This window comes from Loa loa (assembly GCF_000183805.2).
Source record: "Loa loa unplaced genomic scaffold supercont3.184, whole genome shotgun sequence".
Classification (NCBI taxonomy): domain Eukaryota; kingdom Metazoa; phylum Nematoda; class Chromadorea; order Rhabditida; family Onchocercidae; genus Loa; species Loa loa.
In genome coordinates this window covers 77,816-102,274 of record NW_018108364.1, presented here as the reverse complement: position 1 = coordinate 102,274, position 24,459 = coordinate 77,816, and the positions used below count along the sequence as shown (strand labels likewise).

General features: G+C 33.9%; 2 protein-coding genes across 2 annotated transcripts in view; both read left to right on the top strand.

Moving 5' to 3' along the window:
- The first annotated feature begins 297 nt into the window (after positions 1-297).
- Positions 298-17,355, top strand: LOAG_01392 (hypothetical protein). The gene is made up of 45 exons (XM_020445728.1): positions 298-391; positions 664-793; positions 1,022-1,147; positions 1,399-1,530; positions 1,767-1,966; positions 2,045-2,183; positions 2,443-2,565; positions 2,718-2,832; positions 3,070-3,155; positions 3,313-3,453; positions 4,015-4,176; positions 4,443-4,591; positions 4,817-4,997; positions 5,175-5,240; positions 5,544-5,735; positions 5,949-6,054; positions 6,423-6,551; positions 6,689-6,890; positions 7,056-7,234; positions 7,554-7,690; positions 7,768-7,964; positions 8,177-8,274; positions 8,422-8,515; positions 9,043-9,199; positions 9,370-9,541; positions 9,765-9,862; positions 9,940-10,062; positions 10,277-10,359; positions 10,648-10,854; positions 11,253-11,364; positions 11,484-11,604; positions 11,779-11,921; positions 12,293-12,406; positions 12,722-12,866; positions 13,102-13,234; positions 13,505-13,630; positions 13,808-13,919; positions 14,189-14,323; positions 14,537-14,592; positions 14,743-14,911; positions 15,150-15,301; positions 15,604-15,733; positions 16,140-16,319; positions 16,469-16,632; positions 17,032-17,355. Exons 1-45 carry the CDS (start codon positions 327-329, stop codon positions 17,159-17,161), a joined length of 6,111 nt encoding a protein of 2,036 aa, XP_020303843.1. The 5' UTR covers positions 298-326; the 3' UTR covers positions 17,162-17,355.
- A 1,316-nt stretch (positions 17,356-18,671) lies between these two features.
- LOAG_18057 (transketolase) overlaps positions 18,672-24,459 on the top strand; it is a 6,778-nt gene continuing 990 nt past the window's right edge. Inside the window, exons 1-10 of the mRNA XM_020450727.1 lie at positions 18,672-18,917; positions 19,057-19,263; positions 19,513-19,582; positions 19,719-19,911; positions 20,225-20,300; positions 21,044-21,226; positions 21,762-21,979; positions 23,097-23,249; positions 23,321-23,486; positions 23,705-23,924. Of these exons, the coding sequence (XP_020305563.1) occupies positions 18,711-18,917; positions 19,057-19,263; positions 19,513-19,582; positions 19,719-19,911; positions 20,225-20,300; positions 21,044-21,226; positions 21,762-21,979; positions 23,097-23,249; positions 23,321-23,486; positions 23,705-23,924 (1,693 nt within the window). The 5' untranslated portion in view covers positions 18,672-18,710. The remainder of the gene's footprint in view (positions 18,918-19,056; positions 19,264-19,512; positions 19,583-19,718; positions 19,912-20,224; positions 20,301-21,043; positions 21,227-21,761; positions 21,980-23,096; positions 23,250-23,320; positions 23,487-23,704; positions 23,925-24,459) is intronic.

Here is a 24,459-nt window from a genome sequence, read left to right as displayed (position 1 = left end):
AAAGCGAATGTTTTGGAGACGGAGAAGTGGGCTAGCGGTGTGGTAATTGCGTACCAAGAAATTACACATATGCCATAAAACAGTTTACACTTCTATGATTTATTTGATGTATGGTTCTGGGATATCCGGGTCATTTGGGCTCTATGGGTATTCTTCCTATAGGACCGTATAGGTCAACATTACAGAAGATCGTGAACAGCATAAATTTTAGTTATTAATGCCTTCCTCAAATATAAATGAACTGTTTGGTAATTATGGTTTAATATAAAAAGGAATTTTAATGAAATCATAAAACGATTGTAGAGAGCGAGAAATTGGAATGAAATATGGAAGACTTCGAAAAGTATGGCGCAATTACGATAAATCCTCCCGCAGAGGAACATGGTCCACGGTTAGTTTAATGTGATGTTCGTACCAATATTGAAAAGTGACAACAATTGAGCAATATTACATGCTAGTGTGAGGTTTTTTTTTAAATGTTTCACAGAAGATAAAAACACAGTCACATTATGTTGGAGATGAAAGTCATGAGTGTTGTGAGCCTTTTTTCAGTGATATCAGTCCTATCATTAAGGTGGGATAATTTGTTAAAGCTTTTATCCTATTTTATTAATTTTATGGATTGGCTGTAATAGTTTGAAAAGACATATGCCTTTACTTTAGAATGACACGACACATCTACTGGAGAAAGCGATTCATGGAACAGATGCCTCATTCGGATATTGCGCAATCTTCTGATGTTACTGTAACAACTTCTAATCTTATTACCAATGATGCACCATCTTCATCAAAGGTTTCCGACAAGTCGATTAATTCTTTCCCACTTCTTTTCAAATTTTTTAGTTGGTTACTGTTCTGTAAGGCTTTGTAAATCTTGGGGAACCGTTTCTTCTTTTTTTTTCAACTCTGCTCATGGCAGCATGTACTGACGACGTTTACCTATTGTGGTTTCTACCCTGATCTCATTGATGTATTTCGAGTCATGACAGAAATATTCCATATAAAATACAGAATCGTACAGGAGATTATGACAAGCGGTGATATTATATCAACAATCAACAGAATTTATGACGATCCAGAATCAGTTAGTCGCCATTTATTTGATTTACTGCGTTCTCCAAACGAAGATGACGATTTACAAGGCGAAGTAAGTTTTACCTTCAAAACAACACAATAAATTAGAAGTTATGGGAAGAAGGCAGATGAAACCTACTGTGAAAGACTGTAATTTTCCGTGGCAGACTTGATATCACGTCTTCTTTTGATGTAGAGTTTTATGTTTAACATGACATAATTTTTTATGCTACAAAATTAATTAACACCCAGTACGATTGGATATAGTTGCATTGAAAGGTGCATATATTAAGCATTTCAATAACTGACTTCTTTCTTTTTTAGCTTATCGACTTGCTTGGATTAGAGCAGTTCGACTTAGTTAGTACGATCTTGTCATCAAGGCAAGAGCTGTTAGATTGTTATAGTTCGGTTCGTGAGGATATTGCTCGAACTACGAAACTGGAGAGAATGCTGGTACGATGTTAATACGCAATGAGTTCAAATTAAATTCAGCGGTCTTATGAAAATGAATTGGACGATAAATTTTAATTTTCTCTCTTTTCATCTCTACTTTATTGTTCTTATATTTAAAATCATACGATTTTGCGGTGGTTGTCTGCTTGCTTGATTCGTGTTACAAACTACTAAAAATTACGAAAATTTCATTTAAATCTTCCAGGAAGTCTTTAAATCATTCGCATCCGTTTCAGCAAAAATCACAAAAGCAAAAGCAACAGCCTTTGTATTGTCAGCAGGTAACAGTTCAGTCAAATACCGATGTAAACATACGGAAAATGACAAGACGAGAGCAGAAGCGTGCTGCTAAGCAACTAAGTAAAATTACACAAAATTTAAGCGAAGATGAAAAGCTTGAGCTGGAGCAGGCCCAAAACGATATGCTCAAAGAAAGGTCTGCATATTGAAGAAAATCATTTCAATACCAATTCGATTTATATCATAGCAGATGTTAAATTTTATTCAACGTCAGGTTTCAAGATCTGGAAGCAAAACGGTGGTTCGAAACATTGCGTGAAAATAGGTCAACTGTTGTACGTGAACGTTTTCCATATGTATACGATGCACTGATTGAATCCGAACATATTTTTATCACTGTCGACGGGTCGAAGGTTCTATTTCTGAATACTGTTTTATGATATGTAATTTGCATTAATATGATTAAGAGCTATATGCATATACATAAACAAGCAGTAAATATCCAAGCTTTTTTTATTTTGTTAACATTATTTGTTTTTGAGCTACTGCAATTCCAAGTCAATCTGAGTTCCAAAACTTTGTGACTGGGATGTTTAGCAATTAGTTAATTGCCTCCATAGTTAACAGTCAATTTGAAGTTAAAAAAACAAATTTTACTGTGTATGTTTCAAGCGTTGTTTACCGGCTAACTCTTCCCGTGTAATTCACGACACTTACGAAGAAGTTTATGTTCCCGCAGTGGATAGATCTCAGATCACGACAGTACACCAAATAAATATCGAGGATTTTGATGAGGTTGAAGATATTCCTTCATTTACTTATTATGGTTTGTTTTTTCAAAAATTGTTCATATATAGCCTAGCTAAAAGAAAGTTTGCATGTTTACGGAAAATTGGTTTCAGTTCCTATTTCTTATGAAACTTGATATTTCGCTGTTTTGTTTTCAGTTAGGGAAAAAGTGTTTCAATGATTTCGAAAAGCTTAATGTTATTCAGTCACTGGTGTTTACGCAAGCTTACAAATCACAAGAGAATTTGTTGATTTGCGCTCCGACGGGTGCAGGTATGATAATCTTTGTTCGATAAGAAAAATTTAGTTAAAATACATTACTTAGTTCAATGCATGGTATTTGTTATTAGAAGTGGCGAGCTCCTTTAATTTCAAACGTCTTTTTTGTAGTTAGCTTTTGAATAAAACGTTTGGTCGAGGAATCATGCAGAAATATTAGGTTATTATAAACTAACGAGGTTTTTATTTCTTTAATTAGATCAAGTTGAAATGCATATTTTAAAAATTTAGGTAAGACGAATATTGCATTACTGGCAATTTTGAACACGGTACATGGCTACATGAACAATGGTGTGATTTGCAAAAATGATTTCAAAGTATGGTTTTGTTACTGCTAAAATAACCTAATTAGGGATAACATATTTATGATAATAATCCAGGTTTTTTAAAAATCTAACAGCATCTTAATTTTATGAAGTTCATCAGTCCTGGAGATTTATTCATATGTTTACATTATGTGACAAACTATCACAGATTGTTTATATCGCACCGATGAAAGCATTGGCGACTGAAATGACAATGAATTTTGCTAAGCGACTAGCTCCATTAAATTTACGCGTGCGTGAATTAACCGGTGACACAACACTTTCAAGGAAAGAAATTGCCGAAACACAGGTAGAGAGGGTTTTTTATTTAACTTGGAAGAATGAGGCTAAAAATAGATGGAAATACAATAACGCATGAAAATTTAAAATATCAAACAGAAGGCATCTTTATCTGACTTGGAAAATGAGACTAAAAATGGATGAAAACACAATATTTTTTAAAAAAAAATAGGTTTATATTTTGGAGGTTATTGTGGGGACTGATATGCTTTTTTATATGTATATATGATAAATAGGAGACTTACTGATAGCATGTATTGGACTTAAAAGAGAATCATATATTCGTTGTTTGATATTTTAAATTGTCGTGTCATTACAAAAACTAGAAAAAATTTAGAAATAACTATTTCATTATGCATTTGTAAACATGCTTCGATAAAGCAGAGTCGATAAACCTGAAGGACCTCCTCTCAACACGTTTATCGATTCATTTTTTTATGGGTTTGGTCATTTGATATTAGGAAGTCCTTGTCAATAGCATGCACTTATATTATACTAGTGATTACGTAAGAGTTGTCAGCTATCTGTTCACATGACAAGAATTTAAGTGATGAATATCCATTTTCTACAGATGCTTGTTCTGACTCCCGAGAAATGGGATGTTGTGACGAGGAAAGCTATCGATTTACCGCTCACGAAAATGGTAAAACTATTGATTATCGATGAAATCCATTTATTACACGATGATCGAGGACCTGTGATTGAAACCATTGTTGCAAGAACGCTTCGACAGGTTCATGCCTGCATTTGTTTTTTTTTATTTTCTTGTTATAATTACTTATTAAAAGTAACACAATCATAAAATTCATGAAACTGATGACCTGAAATAGCTAGGTTAGCTTCGCCCTGTTTCTGATGAAATCTGGATTACATTTAACTAATTTTGCCAGTGCTCCAGTTATCTCGTTTATTTGATTTGATGGTATTAACATAGGGTGAACACTTTATATTACTGTGATTATTTTAGCTTCAGATTACGGGTATATGCACTAATTTTAGGTCGAAATGAATCAGCAAGGTGTTCGAATTATCGGACTTTCTGCCACGCTACCCAATTATATCGATGTTGCAAGGTTTTTGCGTGTAAACCCCCACAAAGGGATGTTCTTTTTTGACGGCCGCTTTCGACCAGTTCCACTTTCACAGACGTAATCTTTATCGTTTTTTTTCCTTCTGTTTCTCTTCACAATTTTCTAAAATTAAGACTGGAAAATTGAAATGCAAAAAATCGAAACCTAAAAATATTATTGCAGCATGCATTAAATTATATAAAAACTTATCGTATAATATATAGTAAACTGCGCAGTTTTTAACATATTGTACTCTTGGCTAGTGCGGCATTTGGCTCTCATATTTTACAGCATTTTTTTTAGTTTTATTGGCGTTCGTAATCCGCGAAGTACAGGACCAGATCTGATGCGTGAAATGGACGAAGTGTGTTACGAGAAAGTACATCAGTTTGTGAGCAAAGGACATCAAGTTCTTGTTTTCGTAACTGCGCGGAATGCTACCACAAAATTAGCTATGACTTTCCGAGATGAAGCTGCCAAAAGGGTCTCTTTCTTACTGTGTTTCATATTTCTGTGCTATATCTCTTTACGGAATATTATACTGAACGCAATGAATTACAGGCTTCCATTCCAAACCATATTTCTTTCCTTCATTAATAGTTGATAGTGAGTGTCTTTATGGATTCCAAGAGAACTAATGCTTTTTTAAAAATCGTTTCAGGGAGAATCAAATCATTTTTTGCCGACAAATGTTGGTTCATTGCAGTACATTAATGCAATGAAATCGGTGATTCACCGTTTTTTTCTCCATGTTTTAAAAGTTGTTTATTGCGCTGGTTGTAAAATTAATGAACATCAGAATAAACAGATATTGTTCATGGAATAACCAATGATGACATGCAATCGCATGGATAAGCTTTTATATATATACATATATGTATATTATATATATATATATATATATATGAGAAACTGCATCATTGATGACATGAAAAGAATTGAAGGATAGTACTGCCAATAACAATGAATCCAATATTTTAACATTGGCAGTCAGGAGCCAAGACTGCATAAAGGAAATATATCTTTTCAGGTGCAGAATTGCCGGAATGATATACTATTGGAATTTTTCCGTCTTGGCTTAGGTATCCACCATGCTGGCTTACCGCGCCGAGAACGTTTGATGACTGAAAAGTTCTTTGCTAATGGACATATTACTGTGCTTTTTTGTACTTCAACTCTTGCTTGGGGTATTAATTTGCCGGCACATGCTGTTGTCATTCGGGTAGGATTTTAATTATTCATTTGAATTATAAACGTTTACAATTAGAATTGTAAACGTTATGTTGAGAAATTCGAAACTATTATTTAAAGCTGTATTAAGTATTTTTTCACAAGCTGTATTAAGTTCTCTAAACAACAGTTAAAGAATTACAGAAACTATTAGCATCAAATTTTCGAGGTTTATTAGGTCCGAATTCGACACATAATCGTTTAGGGAACTGAAATCTTCGATGTTCAAAAAGGCGCTTTCAGCGACATGGGTGTTCTGGACGTGCAACAAATTTTTGGTCGAGCCGGTCGTCCACAATATGAGAGCTCAGGTATATCGAAATTGCCATTTATGAAGGCTCTATAGGCGATATCTTCAACAATGTTGATATATGGTTATATGCGCTAGTAAACTTCTGTCTTAGGCTTATTCTGAGCATGTCGCATTAACGCAGTGTCGATTACAGCTAATACTTGTGGGAGACATATTTTCTAAGAAATTTAAACAAGATAAGTCAATGCTTTCTTTGACTGACACAGATCAGACTTGCAATCAACAACTGAATCAATGGTTGCGTAGTTACATTATAAATTATTTATTTACAGCTCATTCGGCATGCAATTATGATACAATCTGATGAATGTTGTACTGCTTTTAAGTTTTATAATTCCATGCATTCATTAAGTGGACGAATTATAGGACATGGCGTAATCATAACATGGAAAAAGAATATGCCACAGTATTTGAATATGTTGCTTCGCCAAGCGCCTATCGAAAGCCAGTTTATGTCACGAATTTACGATAATTTGAATGCCGAAATCTCTTTAGGTTCATTTTCTTTTCACTAATATTTCTCAAATGTTAGTGCAGCAATATGCAAAGACAGCTTTTAAACTTTTCCTATTCCCATTCTTTTTTATTGTCACTGCTCTTGTTTATCTAGTTAGATGTTTGAAATGCTTCAGGAACAGTGTCAAGTATCTCTGAAGCAGTCGAATGGCTCAAGTACACATATTTTTTCATTCGAGCCAAATTAAATCCTCTTGCATATGGAATACCTCGGGGACAGTTAGAGCGCGACCCAGATTTATATGAATATTTGACTCAAATGATGACGGAAGCAGCTGAGAAATTGGATGCAAGTCAAATGATCAGGTTTGATAGTATGTAAGTTTCAATACTCTAATTCTTCTCTTTGGTTCATTTGTGAATGACGTAATAATGGAGAATATGATGAACTATGGTTATTGTTTAATACTGTCGATTTCAGCAATGTAAAAGAAAAATATTATTTAGTAGTACAATATGTAATATCATATAAATGATCTTCAGAAACGGTTACGTGACATCAACAGATCTTGGGCGCATAGCTTCAAACTATTACATAAGATATGAAACAGTTGAAGTATTCATGAATGGCGTGGGAGGGTTGAAACTGGAAGCATTCATGAGCGACGATATGATATTGTCGTTAATTGCATCAGCAACGGAATTTGACCAACTTAAAGCTAGTTATATTCTTCCATTTCGTATCATAGCATTTCTGTTTCCAACCTGTTCAATAGCTGATAGCCAATCGCTTTAATCCATTGAAGTGTACTTCGTCCCTTATATATTAGAATGACTAAAAAGTCTTTTCGCGAGTGTCAGATTATGAGAGGTGTAACTAAAACTTTCAGTATGCTGCTTGGAAATGATTTAAGGGTTCTGTGCTTTTCTGTAGTAATAAATCCTTTAACAAGGTAATGTACATTACCTGGTGTTCTTAGCATTATAGAAAAACATCATTTCACTGCCTTATAAGGATCATTTTGTTTATTATTATTTTAGATTTTAATATTCTTTTGATTAAGTTGCGGGAAGAAGAAACAGTCGAATTAGAGGAACTTGTGCAAACTTCTTGTCCTTTACGTTTGAAAAGAGGTGCTTTGGCAACTGTACCTGGAAAAATAAATTGTTTAATCCAGGTAAATAATAAAATGAATTCTTTTGAACTAGAAATATTAGATTCTGAGGGTGTTAAATGATTGCAATTTTTTTGCAGGCTCATATTTCACGAGCATTCATTCGAAATTATTCACTGGTTTCGGAATCAATGTTTGTTCAACAAAACTGTGGTCGACTATGTCGTGCAATGTTTGAAATAACTTTGAGAAAAGGATGGGCCCAAGCAGCTAATGCAACGCTGGCTATGGCGAAATGTTTTGATAAGCAAGTATGGCCATTTCAGACACCTTTGAGGTAAAAATCTGCATTTCATATATGGTTTTCGCACACTAATTTATTAATCCTTTCTGTGGCTATAATTCTCGTCTGGGAAACTTCTTAGTCTTTCTACTTCACATTTTTTTCTTTCTGAGGGTTTATTTTAAAGAAGGAAATGATTGTGTTCTTGATGCTGAAATAGATGGTAAATCAATTTTTTAATCACTTACTGCAGTTACTTTTTTTAGGCAACTTAATGAGTTTGTTCGAGCAGATTGCATCCCAAAAATTGAACGGAAAAAGCTTTCTCATTATCAACTCTTTGAAATGAGTGCAAAAGAACTTGGTAAAAAGTTGGATTCTATTTTTTCTCCTGACTTTGATGATACTATTAACTTAACTAAGTTTAATGAAAAAAAATGGCAAGTAAATCTAACCTCTCTTCACTAAGGGATAAATGAAAACATTATTCTGGTAACTTGGTTTTGTTTAGGAAAGATCTTAAGTTGTGATGGGCAGAAGATGTATGAAGCAGTACGTATGCTGCCAGTAATGTATTTGGAAGCTTCAGTCAAACCTATTACAAAGTTTGTAATATTTCCCATGATTTTTGCAAGTTTGACCAGTTTGGTTGTTTGACCATCAACATTCACCAGTTTCACTACATTATTTTGCATCCACTTTTCATTTTAAACATTGTTTAAAGTATTTTCACCAACTCTCTTTGCAAGTTTCTGAAAAGTTTCTCTACTTTATTATGAGAATTACTCTTCCCAGTAAGTATCAAGCGAATATTATGGTTATGTTTTTTAATGCTTTCTTTAAGAACTTTTGTATGCTCATTGGGAAGAGTGTTAATATAGTAAACAAACTTTTAGGGGCTTTAAGTCTGTGAAAGTTTCTTTACGTCATTACCATCCTTCCTAATAAGCACTGAAAAAAAGGAGACTTTCATTTACTAATGAGCATTAAATAAAAGAGAACTTTCAAAAGAACTTGGTTGAGAAAAATTAGTAACTTAATGAAAATATTTTCAAAAAATTAAAAATGAGAAATGATGTTCTCTTTATGATCCGCCGAATTATATGGGGTTTATGATTTGATCAATTTGCAGCACAATTATTCAAGTGACTGTGATTTTGACGCCAGACTTCATTTGGCATGAACATTTTCTCGGTTCAACTGGTGTTCAAGTTTTCTGGGTTTTTGTCGAAGATATCAATGAAAACATGATCATCCATCATGATCAGGTGGTCGTTAATAGGAATAAGGTTTGTAAATTATTAACCAATTCCATGCTATTATTTGTTATATTCAGCCAAAGCTGATCCATCACACGACTGTTTCGACATTTGCTTTTAATACCTAATATTGACATCTGCTGTTTGACATCTACTGCTTGATTTATACGATTTTTTTCTGATTATTTTATCCTTTGTAGGTTCGTCACAGTGAACCACAAAATCTTATTTTTACGGTACCAATCAGTGATCAGCAGTTAACCCACAATTATCAGGTACGAGTTGCAAATGATCGGTTTGTAGTTGATGATAGTGTTGTCCCTATTTCGATGCATAATTGTGTTTTACCGTCTTCACATCGTCCGCATACAGGTATGAATTTTCCTATATGTCAAATTTTGTACATATTTAAACTTCTATTTATTTAAGATTTCTTAATTACGGATTCTTTCTTTTCTTTGTAGGAGTTGAAGTATACTGCTTTCGTTTATAATTCTGGGCTTCGCCGTTATGAGTACCATATTTTTCATGTATTAACTCATCGTACTGAATTAGTTTGCTATTAATTGAAAGGACAATATGCTCAAAATTATAGATCTGCTAGATTTGGACCCTTTGCCTTTAACAGCTTTGAAAAATGAAGCATTCCAGTCGATTTACAATTTCGGATTTTTCAATCCAGTGCAGACGCAGGTTATTTTTCCGCCCGTTTTCGAGAATTTTTTTAATCATTTGTTTGCAAAGCAGTTTATAAACTAATTTTATTATAGGTTTTCCACTGCCTGTATAATACAGATCAAAATACTTTGATAGGCGCACCAACTGGTTCTGGTAAAACTCTTTGTGCGGAACTGGCCATGTATCGCATTTTCCGTGAATATCCTGCTAAAAAGGTTTAATTCATTAAAGATTGCTTGGATTGCTTTTTAAAGATGTTACTTCTGCGAATGGGATTGGCAAAATCTTATGAAATTAAGGTTTTTTTAACGTATATCTAACAGGCTTTTATGTGAGGTTCTGTAAAATAATTTGGAATTATTAGTTTGGCCTTTTTGCAGATTTGCTTTTCTTTTTTTTTCCGAGAGATAAATGGATTGCTGTTTGCAGTGTGTTTATATTGCACCTTTAAAAGCTTTGGTGCGCGAACGTGTTTCTGACTGGAATGAAAAGTTGCAAAGACTGAATATTAGGTTATATTCCTTTGTTTATTTGTCACGTATTATTTTTACGGAATTGTTTGTCATTGTCCGGGTTGAAATTAATTTTTACACTTTTTATCTTCTATTTTGGCTGTTCATTATCTTCGGACGGTGTACACGATGCTTGTGCATCTTGGAGGCATCGATCTTTCAATCTTAAATTTCCTTATTAAAGTTCATCAAATTTCATTTCAACTTTAAATTTTAAATTTTATTGTATTTTTTCATCATCTTTTTTTTTAAATTTACATATATTCTGCTCAACGCTAATTTTTTTAGTGTGGTTGAGCTTACCGGGGACCATTCACCGGATATTCGCAGCTTGAGTTCAGCTAAAATTGTGATTACGACGCCAGAAAAGTGGGATGGCATAACACGTAGTTGGGAAATTCGTCAGTATGTTAAAGACGTGGGGCTTGTTATTGTCGATGAAATTCATCTTCTAGGTGTTGAAAGAGGTGCTGTATTGGAAGCAATTATAACAAGGTAGGCAGGGTGATGATTATATGTTAGTGTTACCCAACCGGTGGTCAGGGAAAACTAAAGTGTGGTCTGCGAGAACTGTTAAAAACTATGTTTGTTCTTTTTGATATTATAATATTGCCCTAAGTTCACCGAATGCGTTAAAAGTTTTGGTTGAAGTTCATATTCAAATTAGCAGAATTTATTATTTTTGATATTTAACGGTGTTTGCTACAAATGAAAAAGCCATAGTGGTCTTCGGTCAAGAAAAAGTTGGGAACCACTGATCTGAGTTATGGATGATCTCAAATATTCCCATCACTTTTGATCCCTGATGTTTGAAGCTTGGAAATATTGATCCTTAGAGGTGCTGCACATCTCAAGTGTTGAAGATTTAAAATTATTTCAGGGATTTTTTTCAGATTAAAGATGATGGCTGCAAAACAAGAATCGCATAATCCTGTTCGTGTAGTTGGTCTTTCTACTGCTCTTGCTAATGCAGGCGATGTTGCGGAATGGTTAGGTGTTGTGGATGTAAGTTGATAAAATTAATAAATTTAATTATTTTTTCTTATCAGAATGCTGTGGATAACCCAAGCAATTGAAAACATCATAAATATATTATATGCCTCTTTTGCGAAAAAATAATTCAGGCTGGACTTTTCAATTTCCGACCAAACGTGCGACCTGTACCTATTGAGGTGCACATTGCTGGTTTCCCAGGTCAGCACTATTGCCCTCGAATGGCTCTGATGAATCGACCAGCTTTCAAAGGTGTTTCTTTGTCTCAAAAAATTTTCCATTCATTCGTTATTTTTAAATGATCAGTCTCATCAGTTTCTAATTACTTGTTCTTATGTGGACAATCTGTGGAAAATTTTAGTCTTTACGTAATTTTTACTTATGCAGCCTCAACGGTATCTCCCTTGCTATCAAAGTTTCCTTTAGCAATCAAAAGTTATTCTCCTTGTAAACCAGCCCTCATATTTGTGGCATCACGGCGCCAAACGCGATTAACTGCAATGGCCTTTGTTTCGCAACTCGTTACCGACGATGACCCACGACAGTGGCTTCACATGGATATGGAAGAGGTTTTCACTCATTCCTAAAAAGTTTAACTCGTAACTCAATGATTACTATTCTAATAAAACTTTATCGGCTAAATCTTACAGTACGAGATAAACATCGGGTCTTTTGGGAAAGACATTAGCTGTTCAACAACATTATGAATGAATTTGTAACTTTCAGCAAATTAATATTTTTGACGATACTGTTCATCATATTGGTAAGAGAAGTACTTTCAAAAAAAACATTTGTTCATATTATCGATAAATGGTGAAAAATTACCCAAGGTATAAAAAAATAAGGTGTAAAACCACTACCTCCTGAAAAATTTCAAATTTCTGAAATATCAGAATTTTCTTTACTAGTTTGAACATCTTGACACATCATTTTATTACAGCTTGAACAATTGCTTATAACACTAAAAGATGAAAATTTGAAATTAACGCTACCGTTCGGCGTAGGGATGCATCATGCCGGTTTGCAGCAGCACGAAAGAAACATTGTTGAACGGGTATTTTAACCTTCATTTTTCCATTAAAATTTGTTTATATTGATTTTTCAACAATAAAAGATGAAGGAATGTTCGCTTTTTTCATCATTTCCCTGTGATAAATTTGCGTTGTGAAGATGCTTTGCAATCGAATGATTTTATAGCTGAAATCAGAGACGTGCTAACTTCTGTTTAGTCGGAGTTTCCATTACGGAAAAAAATAAATTCTTCATGACATTACGATCTTCATCATGTTATGTTCAGTGAAACTTTAGAGGAAACAAAAATGAAGTTTACCTCTTTTATGATTTGTTTCTACGTTGAAATAATTTCCAGCTTTTTGCGGAAAAAAAAATTCAAGTTATGGTGGCTACAGCAACCTTAGCATGGGGTATTAATATGCCAGCACACTTGGTGATTATTAAAGGAACCGAATATTATGATGGGAAAACTCACAAATATATTGATTTCCCGGTTACTGGTATAAACTTTTATCTCTTTAACACACTCTTTCTGTAAATCATCTTGTTTTAAAATAAGCTTTATTTCTGATATAGGCGACTGTAATCAACTAAATTGTTTACAGTGATGTGTATGGAAGTTTTAATATATAGTTTCTCTTTCTGATGAACCGAAAATAAAAGCGTTTATGATATTGAGGAGGAGGATGTATACAAAGAATTCAAATTTCAAAGTTATTGAAACTAAACCTTTAGATGTTTTGCAAATGATAGGCCGTGCTGGTCGACCACAGTTCGATGATTCTGCTGTTGCTGTTATTTATGTTCAGGATATTAAGAAGAATTTCTATAAGCGTTTCCTCTACGAACCTTTTCCGGTCGAGTCAAGGTAAATCTTTGAAATATCCTTTTTTTTATCATTATCCCGCTAAGATAGCTTACTTTGCCTTTTCAGAAAAGCGTGGGTCATTGATTTAATGCGCACATTCTTATTTCCATCGTTCCTGAAAATATGTTCAGTTATTTAGCATTTGTTTCTCTGCATAGGCATAAGTTTTGTTTCCAATTCGAATACATTAAACGCTCTACGTCAGACTTTCACAGCTGTCAATGATTCTATGTATAAAAGGTGTGCAGAGGAAATTCTTTATCATTTCAGTTTGCTCACAGCATTGCCAAATCATGTGAATGCAGAAATTTACGCCGGAACGATTACCTCGGAGCAGCATGTAATGGAATACATTGCTAACACATACCTTTACCGTCGTCTTTTTGCAAATCCAAGGTAAGAATTCGCATGAGTTAATTTCATAATAACGAAGCTTTTTCTATTTTTGACCGATTATATTAGGTTTGGATTCACTTCCAGGAAATTATAAATTGTTCATAAGCATATTATTTACATGAGTTTCACCTGAGCTTAGATGGATAACAAAATTTATATTATTTTTATTGTTTATAGTTATTATGGTATTGTGGATACGACACCGGAAGCTTTGACACAGTTTCTTGTGGACGTAGTTGATAACTGTATTGAAGAACTTGTGCTTTCTGGTTGTATCACCATTCATGAAGTGCGTTTATTTCATGACATTCTTTTTTGAGCGCTGAAAATTTTTTTTTTTTTTTAATGTAAAAAAATGCTCACTTATTGAATATCACGAAAAGTCTTCATTTTTCGAATATAATTTCGTTAAGAAATTAAATTAACACTTCACTACTTTTACGCAGTAAACTGATATATTGTGCAAAGATTCTGGAATAATTTTCATGAAGGTGATGTTTTGAATTGTGTTACTATTGATTTTCACGGCTTAAATTAGTTTTATATATTTAATTTCAGGAAGAACAATCACTTATCTCAGCACCACTTGGAACTATTGCAAGCGTTTATTATTTGAATCATAAAACTGTGCGATTTTTTGCCAGCTCTCTTACGCCCACAGCAACAGTGGAGGAACTCATGAAAGTTTTAGCAGTACGTTCCAGCTCTTTGATTTTGCCTTTGTATCAACTACTGGAGTTTTTGCTACCATGAAGTGAAAGATTGCGCTCTATACTAGTTCCAGAATACTTCAGAAACACTTTTTTATGGAGCCGTAGGCAATTCTTCAAAGAGTTCTGTTGTAAGAATTACGTTCGCAGGACGTTGTCTTTAACTGTTCGAAAAGATTGCGAAAAACTATTTCAGGATTGCCCAGAATACGATGAAATACCTGTTCGACATAATGAAGACCAAATTAATGGGTTAGTTTTCTTTCACTAATTGTTACTGCCTATAATCTTCACTCCTTTCAGTTTATGCTGCATAATTTTACATAAATTCAAAAACATACTTTGACTAAGCTGTATTTATGTCTTTTAGTTTACTTGTTTGATCAACCCCAGTAATTTCAGGCATCTCCAACAAATCATGCCACTTAAATTGCCAGCTGATGCTGCTATGGATTCTTCGCATACAAAAGCCTTTCTTTTGTTGGAAGCACATTTAAGTCGCATAAAGCTGATGACAGATTACACCACTGATCAACGTTCAATGCTAGATCAGTGTTTCCGGATTTTAAATGTAATGATTTTTTGAAGCTCATTAAATTATGCTGAGATTATGATTTATGATAAATTAGGCATTAAATGACTTTCTGAGGCTCATTAAATTGGGCATCAAGTTATGAAGTAAAACGAATATTTAAGCAAAAAGCGGTGTTTAGGGATCATATCATATTTATCACCAACTTATGAGATGTATATTTATTAGGAAATAACGTGAAAATATTACGAAGTTTTAGGGTATTTTTTATCTCTAGGCAATGTTGGACATAAGTCTCTTACGTAAATGGCTCTCAACTGCTCTTGCCATTGTTATTTTGATGCAAATGATCGCTCAAGCTGCTTGGCATACAGATCATCCCCTCATGGTTGTACCTCATTTCAGTGAAGAAGTTATTGAGAGAGTTGGGTAAGTACAAAGTCTAAAATTTCGGTAAATTACTTACCTAATTTTCAGTGTATAAGTCCATCCCATCATTGTATACTCTCGACTAACTCTGAAATTATCAAACCTTGATTTTTAGGCTACTGATAGCAAAAATATTAGCAGTACGAAAATATTGGCAGGCGAAAATAATCTCTTGTCACATGTTTTATTACATAGTTGTTGTTTTGGGAGGATTTCTGATTCCATTTATATAAAGCAAAAGTATTTTTAGCCATTTGTTTGTGCAGTATTTTTTAATGGATTTGTTTCTTTGTTGATTGTAGGGCTGATTCAACGATACCTATGCTGAAAAATCATTTTGGTCTTGATAAAGCGAATATCGAGCAAGCTAGAAAAAAAGCCATCAAAAAACTTCTGGAACTGACAGTTATTGATGAACGCCAAGCAACAGAGGTTTTTGCTTGTTTTGATATCATTTATCTGTATAATTCCTTCTTCTCTTTGTTTTTTATTTTCAATTTTTTAAACCTTCAGTTATTAGATGCTATTAAAGAGAAGAGCGTAAAGGTACACAGGAAACTGTATCTTGGAAAAAGAATTGATCAACAGCCGGACCAATATACCTCTCTAATCATTAATCATTAAGCCTAAAATTCCTGACGGGTTTTTAGGGTGATGTTTGCTCTATATGGTGTGCTTAAAACCTTCATTGTCTTTAGCTCATTTCTCTCTGTCATTTATATTCACTTTTAGTTACAATTTTCTGTAGACATCGTGTTATATACTTTCTTGCTGTTTGTTATTCATCTCTTTCGTTAACCATATTGAATTTGTGTACTTGTAGACGTTATAATTTCAGGCTATTGACGGTCTTTTGAAATGGCCAATATTACAACCGAGGAACTGTGTCTTATGTGGTGCAAATCAGATTTTCGAAATTGATTACTTGCAAGATGAACGATGGCCAAAGTATATAAATGTTGAGTCGGATACGTTATACCGTATATTATTCACTGTTGAGTTGGTTGGGCCACATAAGGTATGTTCATGCTTGCAGTCAGATATCAAAATTTAAAAGGATGCGTCTTTCTGCTTAGATATTTTTTATTTTCAACATTTTTTTTGTGATGAAGATTTCCGTTTCGATCAGGAAAATTGAGTAGCTGAGTAAAATAGTGTATATTTTAGTTTGAGACAAAAGCTTTTTGCCCACGTTTCCATAAAGAAAAAACTGCCGGCTGGATTGTGATCATCGGTGAAAAGGATACAGATGTAGTACTGTGCTGTAAAAAGTTATCACCGGTTACCGGTTCTAAGCAGCTCACTGTACCCTTTAAGATGCCTAAACGATTGTAAGTTTTCGTATTTTAGAAATTTAAAAAAAACGAAATTTTTGAAAATTGTACATTTCAAATAAATTGAGAAGCAAAAATGTAGGGTTCAGTTTTCCAGTGAATTAATGAGAGATTTTCTATCTTAAAATTTCTGATTATTTTGCTTAAGAAATGAAATTTTAATGTTTTTGAATTACGTCATCTCTTGCTTAGCTTATCGTTTAATACAAAGGCTTGTGGTGCATTATCTATAATGTTTATTGTACGTTATAGGCATCGGCAGGTAGAAGTGTCACACTGAGCAGAAATGTCACCAGTGAGAGATGAGACAGTTTGAGTCAGCTAGGTAAAGGTGGTTTGGATAGGTCACTTTTAATTTATGTATGCTGAATAGTTTATTTACTCTCCGCATTCCAGAGGTCGACATATTTTTACAATTTTCGTAATGTCCGATTCTTACATTGGCATCGATCAGGAATATAAACTTCATTGTGAAATTGTTGAAAAGAAAGTATCGGAAAATTCAAATAACGATGAAGATTTTTGAGGTCGTAGCACTGATAATAATATGATCGTACAGATTACTTTGCTGTTTTTTATTCCGACAAGTAACTTATCAGTTTACTATAATCACTCTATTGTATCAATTAGACCCATTTCCCGCTGTGTCTTTCATTCTTCACTCGCTCTGTTGCTAATTCTTGTAATTGTCGCAAATTTTTGGAAAAGTTTGCAGGGCTCTATACCTATTTTTGAATTTTCGATCAAGTAATTCATGTTTCCTTTTTTGAAGACATATTTCAAACAACGTTTTAAGAGGCGTATTTCAAACATAACTGAAAATTACAATGTAGGAGTGGGAGTCATGTTTCTTATTTCCTAAACATATTGTGACAATTGACAATTTTAAAATGAAGCGAAGAACACTGGCGTGTGATCTCCAAAATGATAGAAAGCCCTTGTCGTTTTTTTATTCAATATCGCGCAATTCATCAGTGCTAAACATTACATCGCTATTGGTTCTGTTACTTTATTCGTATATGTTTCGTCTTTCCTTCTCGAACTGTTGTCAAGTTCTGATAAGTCTGTGTCTTTATTTAATACTACTCGATTACTGTATTTATAAGATATTACGGACGCCACCGAAATACAAAAAATAATATCCGCTATTTTCAGTCATAAAAATAGAGCAACTTTGGATATTTGCGCTAGTTTTCCTTTCTTTTCAATAACTGATTGATTATAAATTTGTTCATTTAGCCATAAATTACACAAATTTGTTGGTATATAAGAAACTATGGATGATTGTTTCGAGTTATTGGCGTACTTGAATAACTGTTCCATTAACTGATCTACTTCACAGGGTAAATGAGCAAAATTTTATAATAAAAACAGGACAGCCTTGATCATTTGGTTTTAAAATGATGTTGAACTTTTCATGTGACGAAATATGGTCTTTCACATGTCTCAATGTTAACGGTGCATTTAATTGTCGGAAGTTATTTCTGTGTGATTAAAATGTTTTCATCCAATCATTTTGCAATTAGTTTGAAGAAACTTGTTCCTGCGCTCTTCATTCTATTTCAAACACTTTATTTGATGTTTTCGAAATGTTTGAAAATTAAGGTAGTGTTAGTTGGTAATTCTTGTAATGTTAACGATAACACTTTCTCAAGGACTTCTAGTATTCGGCTTATCGGAAGAGAAGGTTAAAGTTTAAACGAAGTAATGGAATGTGGCTTTAAAACATAGTGAATGTCTGACCAACCTCCAATTATATTCCTATATGTGATGATACAATGAGTTGATCTTTGAGCTTTAAGTATATCAAATTTATTTCCTTTCATTCTTATCATTTTTTTTCTTCTTTTTGAAAATGAAGGAGGAGGAAGTGTAGTGAGCATGTATTAAACCCCCTTACGCTAGTAATAAGCTTAATAAGCTCAAATTTTTAATTATTTTAACATAGAAGACTTTATTATAAGGGAAAGGCGTTTGCGTGTGATTTGTTCGTAGAGGACGCATTGAATTACGATGTTGGTTCTGTAGAAAAGGTAAATTTCCAGGAAATTCAATAACGCTTATCAAAGTCAACAATGGGTAAAATAGATATTCAGCAATTAAAAGATGTGGCGAATCATCTGCGTATTGATTCGATCAAAATGACTTGTGCTGCTAAATCAGGTCATCCAACAAGCTCATGTTCAGCTGCGGAAATTATTGCAACTCTTTTCTTCAATGAAATGAAATTTGACAAAACATTCCCGAAAAATCCATCTTCTGATCGTTTCGTTTTATCTAAGGTTTAATTTTTTTCAATCTATTTTTTTATGATATTGTAAAAAGTAAACAGTAATTATTTACGATCTAGACTTGTCCTTACAGTATATGTAGAATTTGAGATTTGATCTTAAATCATGGTATTGGAATAGTACTTTTAAGGGTCATGCATGCCCCGTGTTATATGCTGCATGGCATCAAGCAGGACATATATCAACTGCTGACATGATGAATATACGGAAGATAACCTGTGATCTGGAAGGCCATCCAACACCACGGCTAGATTTTATCGATGTTGCCACTGGTTCTCTCGGACAAGGCCTCTCATGCGCTGCTGGAATGGCTTATGCTGGAAAATATATTGATGAGGTATATTTCATGAATCAAGGTCATGCTTATGTTTAGAAATAAAACTTTTATCATCTGGCCAACTATAGCTGAGGATAGATCTGTGACCGCATAACGTCGAATAGTAGCTATTTTAGTTTTACTAACACTTTCACAAACCTGAATATCTCCTGTTATCCAAGTTCTAAACTGTTTTATAGAGTATAGATCAAGTGATCGAATCATTTATAAAATTTTATTTCGTTTCTTAAAAAAGTCTATCTAATTTAGGCAAGTTATCGTGTGTATTGTTTGTTGGGCGATGGTGAATGTGCAGAAGGTTCAGTGTGGGAAGCAACAGGTATCCTTTATTGTTAAATTTCAATTCACTTTGATATCTAGTTGGAAAATCGATATATCACATGGTGTTTGGTAGCGATGAGCAGCCAGAAGTTGCTAAATAAATCACATAAGCATATGAATATTTGACGTTCCAGCATTTGCATCATATTACAAATTGGACAATTTGGTTGCAATCGTGGATATGAACCGTCTGGGACAAACACAACAGACAATGCTGGGACATGACGCTGACACCTTGGCAAAACGCTTTGAATCGTTTGGATGCCACACAGTCATTGTTGATGGCAGTAATGTTGTGGAACTATTGAATGCTTATAACATTGCACGGTTAGTAACCCATTAAAAAAGAAAAAATGATAAGGGAAAGATATTCATCTTTATTTTTGTATAATTTTTATTTTAGCCTTGCAAAATTTGCAAAATCAGGTTTTTATTTCATTTTGTGATAGAAAACAGGATGAAGATGTGACCAAATTTATTTCGAAATTTCTTAGCGACCTCAAAAGACCATGTATTATGCTGAGCGGCTAAAGCTATCACTGCAGCAGTAATTCAATGGAAAGTTTAGAAGAATTATTGATACTTGGGACTAAACTAAAATTGAAATAGGATTCAGTCCAGTATTTTTTAATTTATTCAGTCAGACAAAAGGCAGGCCAACAGCCATCGTTGCAAAAACACTGAAAGGAAAAGGCATTATTGGGATCGAAGATGAAGTAAGTTTTTCCTGTTACACAACTCTTAGATATGTTTTGGTGACTGAGCAGTTTGTGTTAATGCATTAATTGGAGAAGTTGAATTCCAATTAATTATTTCAACCAATTAAAAAATGACCTTTCATGAAATTTAAATTTACAGGAATGATGACACCAGTTTGTTATCAGTGGTTATCCCTTATAAAATCTGGAAGGGGGTATTATGTCATCATTGACTCATTATGAAGTGTATTAGAACATAGAAAAGTTGATAATGGTGTCTTAGTGTAGAGACAAGTTCGGCAATTGGTATCACTTGTGCGGGAGGTTCGAGACCTATTAGACATTGGTCGAAATGGAAGGGATGTATAGAGCTGCAGAGCACCAGCTATGACCGGTCAGATAAATGCCGGAAATATCCTAGATTCTCTGCTAGATCAAAATGTTGGCTGTTTGACGGGATACAAACGTGTATTGTTGTGCTGTATCACGATTGGGTAGCCAAGTATAAACATATGGTACAATCTGAGTTTTGCCAGTAAGTGTATATAAATAAATTACTGGATTTTAAGCAGTGAATCTGAAGTTGGAAGTGCAGGTTACATAACTCTCCTAATGTAAGAACTTTTAATGCAACCACTTGCTCTGGTCACTCAGCAAGCATTTGCCCAAACTTGGATGACCAAAACTTTTTTCAGATTGTCTTGCACATGATATTAATATCCAATACAAGAGATCTATACCTTACCGTACGCTTAATTTAGGATAACTGGCACGGAAAAGCGGTACCCGAAAATACTATTGAAGCAATCGAACAGCTTCTTATGAACAAGGTAGATATTACTGGAACACTTGAAATAAATCTCCCGATAAATGATGCTCCAAATATCCAGCTACCAATTGGCCATATTAAAATGGCACCACCAGAATACACGATTGGCGATAAGGTATTTTGTTATATTCTCTCAGGAGTGACGCACTTTTAGCAGATTCATCGAAGTTAATTTTAATTCATCTAGCAGTAGTAACAGTAAGTCAAGATGCTAGTTATATTTAAACAAGCCTTGAAGTTTTGTTTACTGGGAAAATACAGTCTGTACCCGTCAAAACTAGACTCAGATACAAACCTTTAGTCATACAGTTATCTGTCAAAAGCGTGATTGTGAAATGGATTTATAGCTATACGCATTTTGCTTCTGTTATTTTCAGGTCAACTGCGTTTCACTGTAATTCTTCAAACTTTGATAGGGTTATAACTGCATTCTCACCGTTAGTAAAGAACTTTCCTCCACTATGTTTGAAAATTGACAAGTATTATAAGTGTGAATTGCTTGGTGATTTGCTGTGATTTGCTTTTACCTTACAATGGATGTGTTTATGTGATCTCAACCTTCCTCTGGATGTGAAGAGTATTTTTTGTCTGTTATAATTTTTTCATCAGTTTTCCCCACGATCATTTTTGTCAAATATTGACTATTTCAGGTGGCAACCCGCCAAGCCTATGGCGTAGCATTGGCAAAATTGGGTGATGCATGTCCACGAATAATTGGGTTAGATGGTGACACCAAAAACTCAACATTTAGTGAGAATTTGCTTAAAAAACATCCAAAACAGTTCGTCGAATGTTTTATTGCAGAACAAAATCTTGTTGGGGTTGCTGTTGGTTTGCAGTGTCGTGATCGTGCTATTCCATTTGCAAGGTTTGCTTCTTTAATGAGTTTTAGTTAAGGCAAGATTTAATCAATTCCAACTTTTATACTTTTTAAATTGTTTTATTTGAAGAACAAATTGACTGTTTTTAAAGCGCAATTTAAGAGCGGTCTAAAATCACCGTAACCATTCACAGAGCAAGTATATCACTCAATGGTAGCATAATTCATGTGAATGGAATGTGAATACGAAACGTTAGCATGCCTTTCAATCCTTCCATGGTCATGCGTTAATGTTTACATTTTGGTTGCTTAGCTAAATTTAAAAAAAAAAAGAAAAAAAAACTGATGTACGTTCGAGAGCAAAACTTTTTACATATTTCCTACGCTATCAGAACTAAAAATTTTCACTATATACTGTTGGATTATTCAAATTTCAACACTATTGTAGTGTGTAATGTTGTGTTATATGTACATATACGCAACCGCTCATATAGCGTTTGTTTAAAGGGACTATTGTAAGTTTATGGTGTGCAATCTTATATTTTCTATGGCATATAACTGTTAATTTGGTAGTATTAACAAGAAGATATTGAAGATTACCAAGCTCTTAGAACTTTATTTACAAGTTGATATCGATTCATTTTTGTTTTCTAACCCACATATCATACGGAACTAATCTTTCCTGCTATTGATCATTTCTAAGAGAACTTTTTTTTTCCATCATAAGTTTATCAGATTTCATTGAGATGAAGTATTTGTTAATATGGGTTTAATGGAGATTGCATTTATAGTCTGATTTTATCATTAATACTGCATGCAATTTAAGTTTCGAAAAGAACATCAAGCAAATTTTTTTTCTTTTTTTTGTAAAGGAAACTAGAACTGAGTAGACATTTTCAAGAAGAAGTTTTCCGATACATTTAATGCTACTGCATTGATAACCGAAAAGTTTTCGTATCATGTGGAATTTACTAATAAAAGACATTTTTCACTGAGTATAGATAGAGATAATAAATCGATGGAAATTTTTTCCTCTTTTGTAATTTTAACTGATTTTTGAATTAACATCCGAGTTTCAAATGTAGTATGATCTGTTGTTTGTGATTGTGGTGTACTCACGGCAGTTTTCGAAGTATCAATAATTTTGAAGTTCCTTGAGTTATAGCACATTCGCTGCGTTCTTCACACGTGCTGCTGATCAACTTCGTATGGCTGCGGTATCATTCGCAAACATAAAATGTGCTGGTTCACATGTTGGTGTTTCTATTGGTGAAGACGGTCCATCGCAGATGGGTCTGGAAGATATCGCACTTTTTCGGTACGTTCATTTCAAACCAAATTCTTTGCTCATATCTTTATAAAATTTGTCTGTTATATTACTAAATTTAGAACTATTCCTGGATCCATCGTGTTCTATCCAACCGACGCAGTAGCGGCAGAACGTGCAACGGAATTAGCAGCTAATACTCGTGGTATTGCATTTATACGTACTGGACGTCCTGCATGTCCAGTTATCTATAGCAACGATGAAAAGTTTGAAATTGGAAAAGGAAAGGTGGGTACTTATTGTCTTTCTAGCCATTCAAATGAGCTTTTGGATCTTTTTTTTTGAACTTGTTATATTTAATTGACCTGATTTTTTTCGATAAACAGCACTTAGCATGCATTGTTCTCCTCCGCTCTGCATATTTATCCAGAACATATCCATTGTCTTAGTTTTATTAAGTGGAGTGTCTTCTTTCATTCTTTCGTACAATTTACAGTTCATTCCAGATCGTTCATAACTCAAGCAAGCCAAAAGTTTTGATAATTGGTGCAGGTGTTACGCTTTATGAAGCAAAAAAAGCAGCAGATAAGTTGCAGTCAGAAAATGTGGAAGTAATTGTAATGGATCCATTTACAATTAAGCCGCTTGATAAAGATTTGATTGTAAAATCGGCCAGAAGAGCAGAGAATCGTATCATCACTGTGGAGGATCATTATCAAGCTGGAGGTAGCATTGTTTAGTGATTGAAATATTAAGTTGAGAAAGTCGTGCTTTTAATCGTTCATTATATATCTTTATAATAAAAAACAACTTTCTCTTCTTGCTTTTCTGGCCTTTTTCTACCAGAATTTGTAGAATCACCTAATCAATCATTCACTGCTTACCTCTTGGTGGTGACTGGACTGCAAATGCATAGTCTCGTCCTGTAATTCCAAGGCAAATGTCTGGTAAAGTTTTGTCAGAGACATTAATAAATCCCTCTTTATTAGATTTACTAAAAATTTCAGGCATTGGTGAGGCCGTATGCCAGGCTGTTTCCGACCAGAAGAATATTCATGTTCGTTCACTGTTCGTTCTTGATGTTCCACACTCTGGACCACCGGACGTTCTGCTTGAAAAATACGGAATTTCAGCGAGATGTATTATCGATGCTGTGCAGCAATTCATTCATTTACCAAATTAAGTGATTTTACACTTAATTTCAAATTTTCAAATTGATTCCAGTTTTTTCAATTTGAAATCAAATTTTCTCGGGAAAATG